Here is a 16,944-nt window from a genome sequence, read left to right on the forward strand (position 1 = left end):
GCCATATCAATGGAGCCAAAGACAAAAACCACATGATCATCTCAATAGATGCAGAAAAACCTGTTGACAAGGTCCAACATGCATTTATGATAAAAACTCTACAGAAAATAGGAATAGATGGTCTTTACCATAACCTGATCAAAGCCATCTATGACAATCCTACAGTCAACATCTTTCTCAATGGACAAAAACTGAAAGCTTTTACCTTAAAATCGGGAACAAGAGAAGGATGTCCGCTGTCACCACTCCTGTTCAATATAGTTCTGGAACCACTAGCCAGAGCAATTAGACAAGAGAGAGAAATAAAAGGAATAAGGATAGGAAAGGAAGAAGTAAAACTATCACTATTTGCAGATGATAAAATACTTTACATGGAAGACCCCAAAAACTCCACAAGAAGACTCCTTGAATTAATTAACAAATTCAGGAATGTAGCTGGATACAAAGTCAACACCCCGAAATCAATAGCATTCCTATACACAAACAACAAACAGACTGAGAGAGAAATTAAGGAAACCATACCTTTCACAATAACATCCAAGAAATTGAAATATTTAGGAATCAATCTAACAAAAGAAAGATCAATTCAATGAAAACTACAGTACTCTAAAAAAAAAAGAGATCAAAGAAGATTTCAGTAAATTAGAAAAATATTCCTCCCTTATGGATAGGAAGAACCAACACTGTGAAAATGGCCATACTACCAAAACTGCTGTACAGATTCAATGCAATTCCCATTAAACTACCATTAGCATACCTCACAGATCTCGAGAAAACATGCCTTAAATTCATGTGGAACCAGAAGAGACCCAGAATAGCAAAAGCAGTCCTGGACAACAAGGATAAGTCAGGTGGAATCACAATCCCTGACCTGAAATTATGCTACAAAGCTAGTGTAATAAAATCAATCAGGTACTGGCTAAAAAACAGACCTGAGGATCAATGGAACAGACTGGAAGAAACAGGCACAACCAAAAACATCCTCAGCCAAAACCTAGTCTTTGATAAAGGGGCCAAACAAACTCACTGGAAGAACGACAGCCTCTTTAATAAACGGTGCTGGAAATATTGGCTTGCTACCTGCCAAAGACTGAAAATAGACCCAAGTCTATCACCATGCATCAAACTCAAGTCAAAATCGATCACAGATCTCAATACTAAAATAGAAACACTAAATCTAGTGCAAGAAGAAGTAGGTAAAAACCTTGAAGACATAGGGGTAGGCAGAGTTCATGAACAAAAACCAAACTGCACATGAAACACTGCAAAGAATCAACAACTGGGATCTCATCCTACTGAAAAGTTTCTGCACATCTAAAGAAATCACCAGCAGAGTAAAAAGAAAACCCACAAACTTGGAAAAAATTTTAGCTGACTATCCCTCAGACAAAGGGCTTCTATCCAGAACATGTAAAGAATTAAAAAATATCAGCCCCCCCAAATTCAAAGATTCAGTCCAAAAATGGGCAGCTGAGATGAATACATACTTGTCAGATAATGAAATACAAATGGCAAATAAATACATGAGAAAATGTTCAACATTATTAGTCACTCAAGAAATGCAAAGTAAACCAACATTGAGATTCCACCTTACCCCATTAAGTATGGCTAGCATTAAGAAATTAACCAATAACAAATGCTGGCGAGGCTGAGGAGAAATAGGAACCCTTCTCCACAGCTGGTGGGAATGCAGACTCGTGAAACCACTGTGGAGATGTCATTATATATACCTCAGAAAACTAGGACTAGAGGTCCCATTCAATCCAGCTATTCCCCTGCTGGGTATTTTCCCAGCAGATCTAAAAATATCATATCACAGCGATATATGTGCACCTATGTTCATAGCAGCCCAATTTGTAATTGCTAAATTGTGGAAGCAACCCAAACGTCCACCCACCGAGGATTAGATAAGAAAATTGTGGTACTTTTATATAATGAAATATTACTCAACTATAAAGAAAAATAAACTTGAGGCTTTTATAGGTAAATGGTCACAACTACAGACCACACTCATAAGTGAAATAAATCAGACCTCTATGTGCAAGCACCACATTGTCTCACTAGTGTAAAACCTGAAAGAGTTAATTTAAACTTGGAGGTATGATAGACATTGTAAAATGAAAGGAAAACACTGAAGGGTAAAGGGCAACTGGGATGTGGAAAGAGGGAAGGGAAGGAAGGAGAAATTTTGTATGTATGTATATACAGAATAGTTAACATAGTTGATCTACTGTCTTCTATTTCTTTGCTCAAAGAAACTGTCAATGAGTCCTTGATTGATCAATATTGCATGTCTATCTGTTTTCCTGAGAAACCACTTTGAAGATATCAATATGCAATACAACAAGCATTGTTAATTTCCTACCACTTTGTTTGTAACTCTGTATTGTCTGTACTGCTCTTTTGCTATTTTGTTAAAGGTTATCTGTCTGTTAATATTTTCCTCTTTTTATTTTTAAAATTAAAAAATTAAAACAACAACAACAAAAAAAAAAACTAGTAAGAAATTGAAGCAGTAATTATAAGCTTCTCAACAAAGAAAACTCAGGACCAGGTAGGCTATCCTGGGAAATTCCACCAAACATTTTAAAAAGAAGTAATAACAAGCCTTCATAAACTCTCCCAAAAAACTGAAGAGAAAAGAACATCTCCAAATTCATTATTTGAGGCCAGTGTTTCTCTGATATGAAAGCCAGACAGATAATGTATGAAACTATAAAACAAAAGTATAGACCAATGTTGCTATGCTAATGAATACTGATGCAAAAATCTTCAATAAAATACTGACCAACTGAATATAACAGTATGTTAATAGGACTTCACACCATGACCAAATGGGATTTAGTCTTGGAATGAAAGACTTAGTTAATCCAAAAGTCAATGTAAAATGTCACCGTATCAAAATGAATAAAAAAACACATGAACATTTCCATTGATGGAGAAAAAAGCACCTGACAAAATTATTCCAAGATAAGAACATCCAACAAACTAGGAGTAGAAGGAAACTACCTTAACATCACGAAGGTCCTATGTGAAAAGCCCACAGCTAACATCGTATTAAAGGTTAACAGACAGCGACTTTTACTTGATGATCCAGAACAGGACAAGCACATCTGCTTTTACCACTTCAATGCTACAGAGTAGCAGAAGTCCTAGCTAGAACAAGGAGGCAAGAAAAAAGAAATGAAAGCTATCCAAATTGGAAGTAGCCATACTATTTGGAACTAAACTATTATCTTATGATGAATATCCTTAAGATTACACACTTGCATGAGCACCATTAAAACTAGTGAACTCAGCAAAGTCGCAGGACACAAAAGCAGTTCCATTTCCATTCATTAATAATGAGCTATTCAAGAAGGAATTAAATAATTCATTTATAATAAATACTTAGGAATTAAATTGAGGAGGCAAAAGACTTTTATAATTAAGACTATGAAGTACTGCTGGAGACGTTAAAAAAGACACAAGCAAATGGAAAGATACACCGCATGCACAGCATAGAACACAATACAGACATTCCTCACTTAACGCCCTACCTAAAGACTATTCAGACTTATGGCCAAGGAGTGTTTTTCAGACTTACAACTGCTTTTTCTTCCATATAGTTCTGTACATCTTGTTTATAGAACTTCAGTGTCTTTTTCTGTACAGTACATTTTATTTACAAAATATTGCAATTTTTGCTGATTGTACTGTACAATACTATAGATATACATTGTTATTCATTACAGTACTGCATGTAAGAGTTATGCAAATAAAAGCAAACTCATGAAGTTGGAGTTTCCTTTGACCATTTCTTCGTACTGAATATTGTACTATGCACTCCATACACAATTCCTCATTTAGTGACCAATTCATTTAATGACCTGGTGGCAGGAACAAAACAGTGTTAAATAGGAGTGTTCGTATTTGCTAAGATGTCAGTATTTCCCACGGCAATCTACAAATATAATACAACAGAAGTAAAAATAGACAAACTACATTAAAATTAAAAACTTCTGTACCTAGAAGAATACAACAAAGTGAATGGTTAACTCAGGAAATGGGGAAAATATCAGCAAATCATTATTACAATATTAAATTTTATGTTATATGTATTTTACAACAATTAAATTTTTTAATGATCCTGTTAAAGGAGTGAAGCTACAAGCTATAGATTGGAAGAAAATTTTTTCAAACCAGATACCTGATAAAGAAAACTCAAGAAAGAAAACTCCAACCCAAGCCAGGTGTGGTGGTGCACACCTATAATCCCAACACTCTGGGAAGCTGAGGTAGGAGGACTGTAAGATGAGCCCAGCCTGGGTAACTCAGCAACTTAGTGGGACCCTGTCTCAAAATTTTAAAATGAGAGAGAGACCTGGGGATGTAGCTTAGTGTGAATGCCCTGGATTCAATCTCTAGTATCGCAAATCAAAAAAAAAGAAAAAAAAAATCTGAAATGAGAAAACACATAAACGGACACTTTACTGAGGATGACATGTGAATGGCTGGCCAATAAGCACATGAAGAGACCGTCAACATCACATTTCCTAGGGAAATGCAAATTGAGACCAAGATCACATATCACTATGCATTAAAACACATAAAATAAAAAAGTAATGATACCACATACCAACAAAGATTCAGAAAACACTGGACATCTCACTAACGAGAATTTACAAAATTCACTATGTATTCCAGACTGAGCTCAAATTCACAGTAAGAGTTCTTTTTAAATCATGAATGAGTGTTGAAGACAAATCTGTAGAGTGAAGGTCAAATCAAGTGGCCAGGACGCACGGATGGGAAGACTAGACTTCAGAAGGAAATGAGAATTTTCTGGGGAGAAAGAAATGTTTTATATCTCCACTCAGATCATAGTTATACACATACAGTTATCTGTTAGAATTTGTGGGTTTTCACTGCATTAATTTATATCTTCATATAGTGATTTTAAAAATGATAAAGTACTGAATGGTTTCTGAAGCTTCTACTGTGATGTGTCTGTTCTCCTTAGACTATTATAATGAATTATATTAACAGATTTTTTTTCCATACTTCATATATTTTAAAAGGATTGTGACACTAAGATATAGTCATTATATAAAATGCACTTAAACATTAGGAAATAAAAATGTAGCTCGTGAAATCTCCATGGCAGAGATTACTATCAAAACATTTCTCATCCTCAACATGGCCCCCCAAAATCATACACACATGTACGTATGTATGTGTACATGTATGTGTGCTCATCTGTGTGGATATGTGTGTCTAAATCACAGTACCAGATGCTTAAAATGGTGCAATGATTTACAGGGTTCTAATATGATCTGACCCTATGTATTGATTTCCTCTTGCTGTTTTAACAAACCTGCTTAAAGCAAGCAAAATCCCTCCTCTCATAGTTCTGCTGGTGAGGGGTCTGGAATGAGTCTTACAGGGCCCAAACCTTACCATCCCTGGAAGCTCTAGGGTAGAATCTATTTTCTGGCTTTTTGCAACACAAAGAGCTGTGTCTCTTGGTTTGTGGCTTCTCCTTCACTAAAGCCAGTGAGAGGCATAGCACTTTTTCTGATTCTGTTTCTATCATGCCACCTTTTCCTTTTCTGCCTAAAATGTCCCTCTGCCTCCCCTTGGTATGGGCTCCTATGATTATAGTGGGTTCATCTCAAGGTCCTTAATTTAATCACATTTACAAAGATCTTTTTCCCACAGAGACTCCTCAATGTCCAGGGATGGGGGCCTGGCTATCCCTGGGGGCCACTGTGCAGCTGTCCACATCCTACTCCCCAGCCTCACACCCAGCAAGACCTCTTCCTCAGCAATCTGTACCTCAGCTACCAGGTTCCCCTCCGAGCGCCCGAACACAATACGCCTCCCCTGGCCATAGTCTTTTTGCACACACAGGACATCACATGGGCACCAGAAAAAAGGAAAAACCATTCTGCCTAAGAAGAGGAAAAGAATTCCAGTCCCTGGGGAGAACTGGGAAGGGACGAGAGGAACTGGCAAGGCTAGGAACCATGCTGACTACACAGGCCAGAGGGAGATGCCTCCAGTCCAACAGTAACAAGGGAGCCAGCTGGACAACAGTCTGCTAAGGGAGGTCAGCAACTTGGGCAGTTTAGACCCTTCTCATCTTCTCTACAAAATGCTCCCTTAGAAGCGCATTGCTCATGGAGGCTCTTGTATGAACACATGGGGGAGCCGGGCCCAGGACGCAGAGGGTGCAGAGGAGCAGGCAGCATGCAGACCTGGGGCCACAGGGCCACAACTAAGCAAGCAACACTGGGCTTAAGGAAGAAATCAAAGGTCCCCAGGCACTGGCCTGGTCCCTCAACCACAGTCCAACTTGATCATGGAAAAAACAGGGTGACAGACAGAGGTGGGTGACCAGGAATAGCTCCACGAGGTAACAAACACGTGTCTTCTTGACGACTCCAGCCCGTCAATCTATGAGCCATTGAAGATTGACAGGTGGGAACTATGTCGTCCCCCACTGCAGGTGGCCTGAAATGCCTGCCGTCAACTTACAGCTGTGGAGAGCCGTGACGCCAGCGTCATTTCCAGGTTCCCCTTCAGGCCCACTAGAGGTGGAACCAACGTCAAAAGGTCCTTAACCTCCACAAACACGGGCCAGTGCTGGAAGAGAAAGGATAAGGAGATAAACGTAAACACAGACGCTTCATAGCTCTGGAAAGGTCTTCAGAATCCTTACAAAATGAACAAGACCAAAAAGTACCTCAAATACCTTTAAACACAAAACAATAAGGAAGCCATGAAATACTTCATATTATCTATCAAATCAGCACTAGTGGTCTCAAGCAAGCCCCTCTCTGTCTCTGACCTCAGGAGTCAGGAACATTGGGGGTGGCTCTAGCTGCAGGCGCACTGCTCCTGCCCAGCATGCAAACATGCTACAGTAGTTGTCTGAGCAGCATGGAAATTTCTGCACAATACAAATTTTTGTAGACATACAAATGAGTCATCAGTTTCAGAGCTGAGGGATCCTTCATAAATTAGGAGGCCTGGTAATACCTGGCACCAGCGGGGACTTTGGGGTGGCAGTGACTTTGTCAGGGAATGTCACCTTCAGGCTGCCCCAGGCCCTGCTTCCCTCTTCTCCTGGAACTGGGAAAAATGCGAGTTATCACTTGGGACCACCATGCTGGACTCTGAATTTTTCTAAACAGAAAAATCCCCTTGATAGAGACCTTATCTCTCCGCCAAACATAGAAAAAGAAAGAAAAACTAAAAGGAGTGAGAGGGATGCAAGTTTCAAGAAAACTAGAAAAGAAAAAATTCACTTACACAGTTGAAAACAATTCTTATCTGTTTAACATACAACCAGAGTGTTCTCTGGAATCGTGTGTGTGTGTGTGTGTGTGTGTGTGTGTGTGTGTGTGTGTGAGAGAGAGAGAGAGAGAGAGAGAGAGAGCGGGGGGGGGAGAGAGGGAGAGAGAGAGAAGAACAGAGAGAGACAGAATGCAAGCATTGGGACTTTGCACTGAGCTTCAACCACAGCTTTTTTGTTTTTAGGGTTTTTTGTTTGTTTGAGACAGTGTCTCACTATGTAGTCCAGGCCGGCCTGGAACTCGCGCAATTCTTCGGCTTCAGCCTCCTGAGAGCTAGGATTACAGGTATGTGCCACCACACTTGGCTTATTTTTAAATTTTTAACAAATTCTGTGACAGGGTCTGGCTGTGTTGCTGATTTGCCCAGGCTAGGCTTACACTTTCAATCCCCCTACCTCAGCCTCCCAGAATCAAATTTCAATGCCCCAACTGGTCTAATTAATTTATTTTGTTCTCCTGGTACCTACAGATATCTGTGGTCCCTAGACAAGAAGCTCCTTTGTCTTAGAATTCTGAGTCTGAAGACAAATTCCTGCTTTGCAGATTCCGGTTCCCCAAATCCACTTCACCTCTAGAGGGAGCAGGAGAGCCATCTCCAAGCAGCTCCTTACAGGCAAGAGCAGGTAGAGGGACTTTGCCAGATCCCTTTAAAAACTCCTTCCTGCTCTTAGATCAGGAAAGGCAACCTCACTAATGGCTCCCTCCTCAGCGTCTCCCTTCACATTATCCACAACACGGTGAAGTTCAGAACCAGAGTCCTGAGCTGTCACAGCTTCAGAAGCAAACAGTGTCACCAAGAAGGGGGTGCGGTGCCCTTATCAGCCCTGCTCCACGGCCTCCCTGTCTTCTGGCAGCATCGGGCCCAGCCCTGTGTGCAGCTGTCCTATCAGGCCTAAGCACTCCTGCAGCGCAGCGCACGGTGACCATCACACAGGCACTCGTAGCCCACCTGGGCCCTCACCCACCTCCTCCGCAAATTAAGGGCATCTGTGAACGGCAGACTACACCAGATTAGGGGCATGTATGTGCACACTCCTGTCAGGCTACTAAGTCTTCCCATGCACCACATGCATGCTGTCCCCTCCCCCACACAAGACTAAGTACCCAGCCACACCGAAGTCAGAATAAGCTCATCCTCATCTCTACCTCCCCGGCCACTGGACCTCCCCAGTCCGGGCTCTTTCCCAGGGCCACCAACTTCTCAGTGTGTGCCCATCCTCGCTCCTCATAACTCCACGCTGCGCCGGCCCAGGTCTGCCGCATCGCTGTCCCTAAAGGGAGCAGTAACCTTCGGATGGGTGAACGCCCTGGACTCTCGGGCTGACTCCTCTGCAGGACAGCACTGTCCTCCTCACAACGTGGTGAAGCCCCTTCTACAGAAGGCTGACCTCCCAACCCCCTCCCTCTGCACTCCCAGTTCCACGCTGGCCTCTCCCACGACTCCACCCTGGCCTCCGCTGTGGGCTCCTCTTCCTCCTCCTGGTCTTTTAATACTGGTTTTCTTCCATGCTTCGCCTTCTGTTCTTTCTTTCCACACGCTCTCCCTCCAAGGTGTGAGTTACCTTCCGCTGCACACTTAGCATTAACCTCCCCAACAGCCGCCACCCCCTTCTCCACGTAGCTGGGAATCAGACTCACTGTGGTCCCATCCTCCCTGCTGATGGCCAGCTGCCACAGGCATGGCACTGTGAGATGATCCTGGCCGTGAGACTTAAGAATTCATGCCTGGTCACACTGGGTATCACACAGCCATGAAGGAGGCCATTCTGCACTAAGCCACCCCGACATTCCTACGTCAAACCCCTACGCCCCAGTACCTCAAAACGTAATTATGTTTTTACAGAGAGTTAAAGAGACGAGTAAGTTACAATGGGGTTGTAGGGGGGCCTCTCACCCAACATCACCAGGGTCCTTATAAGAAGAGAGCAGGACACAGATGAGCACTGAGGGACAACCATGTGAGAACACAGGGAGAAGACAGCTTTTTAAAGCTCAAGAAGGGCTGGGGATTTAGCTCAGCGGCAAAAGCACCTGCCTGGCAAGCGCAAGGTCGTGAGTTCGGTTCCCGGTACCGGAGAAAAACCAAAAATAAAAAAATAAAAAAAATAAAGCTCAAGAAGCCAACGCTGCAGACACTTTGATCTCAGACTTCCAGCACCCAGATGCAATAATAACAGTAATAATAATTTCCATTATTTAAGCCACTGGGTCTGTGGGACTTTACTCCAGCAGCCTTAACAGACTACACAAATGGTAAAGTGGAAAATGCCAAGAGTCACTGCTCACCCAGGGAAGAAATCAGTTCTGGAGGTGCCCTATCTCCAATGTTACAACATAGAGATAAGAAATGTCCTTGTTCCAATAGTCATTTTGAGGTGGGTTTTCCATTATTTGCAGCCAGAAGCAAATCCACTGACAGATGTCCTGGGCATATGGCAGTGCCCTGATGTCACACCTGCCTCATCCACTGTGTACTGCATAATTAGTGTCACACAGTACCTCAAACGTAAGATCTCCAGACTTCAGCTTCTCCCACAGAGGCCCTTCTGGCAGCCCAACCTCCTGCAGTGCCAGGGTCCTTCCCGTTCTGCCAGCCAAGATTTAAACTCTTCTTGAGTCCAACTTGACACTTACATTGTCATCATTATAAGATTCTGCCACGCCCTCTATAGCAACACTTTAAAGACATTTGTTACAGTCACTAGGGTCCTGAAATCCACCAATATCTTTGGTTCTGGTATTCAGGAGACTCTGAATTACAGCCCCAACCACCCTGCTCTCCTTGCTGCTTCGAAGTTCATCCTCCAAGCACCTCTGATACCAGTGAGTTCTGTCAACTATGACCAGGTCATGTGACCACTTATAACCATACTCTACCTCCCTGGCCACTGAACCTCCCCAGCCCGGGCTCTTTTCCAGCACCCCCAACTTCTTTTTTTTTTTTAATTTTAAAGATAAAAGAAGGGAAACATTAACAGACATACAAGATTTTACAACATATCACAAGCACAATACAGACAATACAGAGTTACAAACAAAGTGGTAGGGAATTAATAATGGTGGTTGTATTGCATATTGATATCTTCAAAGTGGTTTCTCATGAAAACAGATATAGACATACAATACTGGTCAACCAAAGACTCATTGACAGTTTCTTTCAGCATAGAAATAGAAGACAGAAGAACAACCATGTTAACTATCATGTATATACATACATACAAAATTTCTCCTTCTTTCCCTTCTCTTTTCCCACATCCCAGAAGCCCTTTACTCTTCAGCGGTTTCCTATCATTTCACAGTGTCTATCATACCTCTGAGTTCGAATTAACTCTTTCAAGATTTACACTAGTGAAACAATGCAGTGCTTGCACATGTGTGTTTGATTTATTTCACTTATGAGTATGGTCTCTAGTTGTGACCATTTAAATATAAAGGCCTCAAGTTTATCTTTCTTTATAGCTGAGTAATATTCCATTATATAAAAGTACCACAATTTTCTTAACCAATCCTCGGTGGATGGACATTTGGGTTGCTTCCACATTTTAGCAATTACAAATTGTGCTGCTATGAACATACGTGCACATATATCACTGTGATATGATGTTTTTAGATCTTCTGGGAAAATACCCAGCAGGGGGATAGCTGGGTTGAATGGGACCTCTAAACCTAGTTTTCGGAGGAATCTCCAAACTGATTTCCATAGTGGTTTCACCAGTCTGCATTCCCACCAGCAGTGGAGAAGGGTTCCTATTTCTCCTCAGCCTCGCCAGCATTTGTTATTGGTTGATTCCTTAATGCTGGCCATTCCCAGCACCCCCAACTTCTGAATGTGTGCCCATCCTCACTCCTCGTAACTCCACGCTGCGCCGGCCCAGGTCTGCCGCATCGCTGTCCCTAAAGGGAGCAGTAACGTTCGGATGGGTGAACGCCCTGGACTCTCGGGCTGATTCCTCCGCGGGACAGCACTGTCCTCCTCACAACGTGGTGAAGCCCCTTCTACAAAAGCGTTCATACATGCCCCAGAAATGTATTCAAGCCTGTTGTGAGTAGCATCATACCTCACGACGACCACAACGACCCCAAGCGCTAGAAGGCGGAGGAGAGGTGGAAACGGCAGGTGTGAAAGAACTGTTAGGAACAGAGCATGCTCAGAACCTAGGCAGTGGTGACACAGGGCACTCACCTCCCTCCAACTACACACAGGAGCTGTGAGATTTTCCACACGTGTACACTACATTCCAGTAAAACAAAGAGAATACTTCTCATAAAGCAAAGGAAGGAAGGAAAAGACAAGCACAAGGAAGTAAAGAAACAGAGGGAGGCAGGGAAGCCAATCACCAAAAGACAAACTCCCTCTGCACAAGAGCATGTCTCAAGCCTCAGAACACAGCAGAGGCCCTCAATGGCCTGCACTGCCCCTGTCCCCAAGACAGTGGTCACCCAACATCCCCCAATCTTCACTAATGCACACTCTCACTCATCCTTGTCTTTGCACACAGTCCTTTGCCCGGAACCTTGGTTCTTCCACGGCAGCCTGGAAATTGCTACAGTAGCCTTCAGGGTCCACCTCAGCCTAAGCTGCTCCCTCTGCCTATCTCTGCCCTCCCCCGCGGAAGGAGGAAGTGTTCTCTCCTCCTACTCGCTGTGCCCACTCCCTGCCCAGCTCTCCCAGCGGACCAACTCCCTCCAGGCCACAGCCACGGAGGCACCCAGAGGAGGGCGTGTTCCTGAGCTGCAATCCAGGTCCCCGCTGGGCGGGGCTGGGAAAAAGGGCAAGGAAGGAAGACCTGGGGCAGGAGGGCCAGCGGGTGGTTTTAGGAAGGGGTAACAAGCCCCCGGGAGGAGATGGGTATCTAGGTGACAAGCCAAAGAAGCACAAGCTCTCCAACACTGAGTGGCCCCAGCGCCACGAGGGCCACACTCCCCGCTTCCTGAGGTGTGCAGGTAGGAGCGGCCAGAGAGGGCTCGGGAGCCAGCACACCAGGCCAGGTGGACTGAGTGACACTGACCATCCCTCTCCAGCTCAGACAAAGGCACACAAGGAGGCAGGGGGCAGCCACCGTCACAGAGATGCTGCGGATAATGAGGAACCGAGGCGCCACCTGGGATGTCCTTGTGGTTAAATTCAAATTTACAGATTAACAAGCAGTATCAGGACTCAGTGATATAGTACACACATGGCAAGCATAATACCCTGGGTTCCATCCCCAGCAACATCCCCACACACACACACACTTAATTAAAAATAAATGAAAAGCACAATCCCAGCATATTCATGTTTATAGGTACAGAGAAAACAGTCTTGGTGTGAAACAAAAGGTGACTGCAAGTTTTATGGGCACCCTTCCTTCATCACTTATGTCTGTTCTCTGGTTTTTCTAAAATTATACACTAATTCTGAATAAATGCAGGTGTAGACAGACAGCAAAACCCCTCGGTCATCCAAACGTGTTAGCGGGACCAAACCCAGGGCACATGCAGAACATGAAGAGTGAAAGTCTTATCAGTAAACACCACTTCCAGATGGCAATCACCACGCTCGTTTGCATAGACACCCTTGCCAGGCCCTCAGCCTCGTCCTCCCCTAGAACCACACGGGCTCACCCAGTTCTGCCTGCGCCCACCACCCCGCTCCATGAGGACAACACCACACATGCACCCAGTCATCTGCCTCACTGATCTGTGTGGCAGGTACTCTTCTGACCCCTGCTTTACAGATGGGGAAACTAAGGCAGAAAGAGACTAAATACCCCATGCACTAAGTGCAGACCCCACCTGAGCAGCCTGCATTCCCTGCAGAAAGGAGGCTGAGCTCTCTGGCAGACAGGGACCGTGCAGCAGGCTACCGTAGAGGGTCATCATCAGAATCCTCACTGCTCTGTGACCCGGATGCTGAGGTGTGCAGCGGGCCCTTCCACCAAACCCCACTGAGAGCACTGCTGAGCAGTGGCCACCCACATGTGCCCTGTGTGTCCCTGGCCTGCACCATCTGTGGTGCCAGGAGACCTTGATTCTGCCCTCCACCCCGTCCCCACTACCTCTCCGATGCCCAGGACGCACTTGGACAACGTTCACCATCAGGCCGGCAGCCATCATGCCCAAGCCAGACAGCAGTATGGGCACTGTGACCTGGCACGTCGTGGAGAGGACGGTCTCAGGGAAGACCCCATGCGGGGAGCGGGTGAGCTCACAGCTGAAGCCTCGCAGCTTCCTGCCCTGAAAGCGAAACTCGAGGTTCAGCTGGGTGACCACCATGATCAGGATGTCATCCGCATCCCCAGAGGGAAGAAGTCCAAGCTTGGTGCCTGCTGTCCTCTCTCCTCCTCACCCGCACAGAAACAGGCTTCCCAGGAAGCTGCCAGGTGACCTGAGCCTGGAGCAGGCTCCCTGACGGCCCCTCGGCCAAGGCCAGAGCAAACACGTAAGGGACAAAGGCCAGTGTGGCTCAGAGCCTCATCTGGAGACCGCCAGCTCCTGCTGACCGCTCCGTGCGGGCCAGGTTCCCTCAGAGAGTGGCCGCACGTCAGCCGGGAGCTCACTCTGCCAGGAAGCTCACTGCTCCTCTGCGGTGACCTTGACTGTGTCCAGCAGCCTGGTCACGCTGGCTAGGCTGGACAGAGACAGAGCCCACGTGGGCCAGGCCTTGGTGAGTGCCCACGCAAAGGTCTCCTGCCTCCTCCACGCCTGTGATGCTCTGCCCTGGGCAGAGGAGGGCGTGCAGCGATCTCAGTCAAAAGGCCCTGTTCCTCAGGTCACCCTACAGCAGTTCTACTGCTCAAGGCCAAGAACTCTGCCAGTCCCCAAGAAGGAAGCCACCCACATCTGTGGTCACTTCAGCCGCTGTCCGGGGGCTGATGGTCATGGGGAGAGGTTTGTGTTCACAGAAGAAATGCAGCTGCTGTCCTTCAAAGGCCTGGAGGACCTGTCGGTGTGCTCCCAAAGTGGCCTTACTTTCTCCAGCTAGAAAGGTCAGACTCTGCCCTGCTACCCGCCCCACAGAAGGGGAAGGGACTGGCCAGGAAGTCACTCTGGGCTCCCAGGGATTCTACTGCTTGCTGCATCCTCTGTGCATCCAATAGGCACGAGGGACAGAATGCCCAGGCCCAGGGGCTGGATGGGGCAGGAACTGAGAAGCCACCTGAAGCGGAGTCAGACTCACACGTGCGGACCCACGGCTACCCATGGGGTCTCGGACTCTTTTCTGCTCCTGTTCCTAAACTAGCACCCTCTGGGGCACCTTGCTTCACTGTCCTCCATCAGGGAGTCTGTCCCACGTTCAAGTCTAGACCAATTTCACCTAGAGGCTCAGCCATCATCAGACTCCCCAGCCTGGCCCGATCCTCCCTCTCCCTGTGTACCCAGGCGAGCCTCCCCCTGCCGGGCTCCCCTGAGCCCCTTTGTCACACTCTTTACATACTCATCTCACAGGTCCTGAACCCTCCTCTGGACCCATGGGGAGGTGGTATCTCTGTCCCTCCCCTTCACTTCACGACTACTTGACCAGCATGATGGAAGAGTCACCGTGTCAGGCACTGACTGGATGCTGAGAAGCTGACGGCGCCCGCTTCCTCTCTCCCGGGACGGGCACTTGGAAGACTGCGCGCAGGGGGTGTGGCTGACAGCCCCAGCTGTGGCGCAACTTCACCAACAGCCAGCAGCAACCTACCCCTCCTGGGAGCGAACCGGATGGAGACCAGAACCCAGCGAGCTGCCCCTCAGCTACTATCTCATGGAGCCCCATCCAAGTTTCAGGTTCATGGTCAAACTGAACGACAGGCCTTCAGCACGCTACCACATTTTGTTGCGCTTTGTCACACAGCAATGAATAACTGGGACCTCTCGGAACTGTATCTCTGCTCTTACTTCTGCTCCTCCCAGGGATACCCAACAATACACCCTCAAGCTGTCCCTCTGGCCATGACTTTCCCTATGCTTCAGACCATCATTCCTAGTTGCTTATTGGAAGGACAAGCGTACCTCAAACACAATCAGTCTCTCACAAGCAATTCTTCCAAACCCACCTCCACGGAATTTCCTGCCTCGATGATTGTTCTGTCAAGCTGCAAGCCTTACTCTGACTACCCAACACGACCTCAACTCTACATCCAACCTGTTTTCTGCAAATACCTCCCACATCTGTTCCCAGCCCAAGGACACCCTCTCCACCATGACCCTTGACAGCCTCTAACCCTTCTCCCGCCAAAACCAACGCACGCTCTCCGTAGGAACAACCCACACAGACAGTGTAAGATCATATGCTTGAACCTCTACAACAGCGGTCACTTCACGACCTAAGAAAGAGAGATGCAGGGGCCCTCACCATCTGTGAAGACACGTCCCTCTGACCTGTCTCTGTCTCTCTCCCTCTGGCACAGTCTTGTGCTGAAGTTTTCTCTGGGAACCTCTGCAGCACGTTCCACAAGCATGACTACAAGCATGTCTCCCTCCCTTGCTGAGAGGAGTCCTGCCTGCCTCACTGCATGCTACAATCCTCAGAGCAGGGCAAATCACTCCTTAATTTACTCAGCACACTACCATGGTACTCACAGCATTGTCCGCTAGATCCTAAGCACGAGGGTGCCAAGGAGAAATGTTTAGTTTTCAGGACGGTAGATAACTGTGACAAGGAAAACGGAATTATGATGATAACCGCTCTAAAGGAAACCCACTGAGGGACGGGAGCAGAGCAAGCTCAACTGCAAGCAAGCACTCAGTAACCCAGGAAGGAAAGAAGGAAGGAGGGAGAGAGGGAAGAAAAAGGGAGGGAGAGAGGGAGGAAAAAGAGAGGGAGGAAAAAGAGAGGGAGGAGGAGAGAAGGGAAGAGGAGCAAAAGAGAGGTGGAAGAAAACAGGAAGAAGGGAAGAAACAAAAAAAAGAGCAGGACAGGAGGGAAAGAGGGCAGGAGGTGGAAGCAAGGTAGGCAGGCAAAGCCCTTTCATATTCGACCAATCACTGGACTCTCAAATTCCCCCAAGCTGTTTATTCACAGGAAGTACAGCACTGGGCTTCAACAAATAAGAAAACAAAGGCCACAAGGAGTTCTACTCCAAATTACATGCCAGTTAGCCCTGGAGGGGCGCCTCAGACCCTGGCTCCAGCAAGGTCTCACTACCACCCTCCCTGCACGGGCTCCCCTGGTGACCCCCGCTGCAGCCCATTCATTACCCGTGGTTTGGGTCAGTTTGCTCAAACATGGTCTGGAAGCAGTGAAGAGGCTGAGAGAAATGGCTCCCTCCTCCCTTTCTCTTTCTTTTTTCTGAAACAGGGTCTCACTATAAGGCTCAGGCTGGCTCCAAACTTGCTATGTAGCCCAGGCTGACCTTGAACTCATGATCTTCCTGCCTCAGCTTCGCGAGTGCATGAGCCATGCTTGTGCCATGGGCTAAAATGGTGGGGGTTTTTTGTTTTGTTTTGAGAAAAGTACTACAGGAGTCAACTGGGTTCAGGGCATCAGCTGATTTAGGACAGAAGCCCTTGAGGCCAATCAGCTTCTCTGGCTGCTGAACACTTCCAGTGAGATATCCTTTCCCAAGGCCCCAGGTACCCAGTTACTTCCCCTGGCATCACTACCTCAAGGTGTCCTAACAGTTTGGGGTAGGGTCAA

General features: G+C 46.4%; 1 protein-coding gene across 5 annotated transcripts in view; it reads right to left on the reverse strand.

The window, feature by feature from the left end:
• The window catches only part of Slc41a3 (solute carrier family 41, member 3), a 57,688-nt gene that overhangs the window by 24,995 nt on the left and 15,749 nt on the right, over positions 1–16,944 (reverse strand). For 3 of the 5 annotated variants that reach the window (XM_005383826.2, XM_005383827.2, XM_005383828.2), the window contains one exon: positions 6,520–6,627. The exons of 1 other annotated variant lie outside the window; for it this stretch is intronic. In XM_005383826.2, the coding sequence (XP_005383883.1) occupies positions 6,520–6,627 (108 nt within the window). Of the gene's footprint in view, positions 1–6,519; positions 6,628–13,400; positions 13,870–16,944 lie in introns of those variants that run through there. One more of the 5 variants, XM_005383829.2, reaches the window with a different exon arrangement.

Source organism: Chinchilla lanigera, unplaced genomic scaffold (assembly GCF_000276665.1).
Source record: "Chinchilla lanigera isolate Chin_1 unplaced genomic scaffold, ChiLan1.0 scaffold00020, whole genome shotgun sequence".
Classification (NCBI taxonomy): domain Eukaryota; kingdom Metazoa; phylum Chordata; class Mammalia; order Rodentia; family Chinchillidae; genus Chinchilla; species Chinchilla lanigera.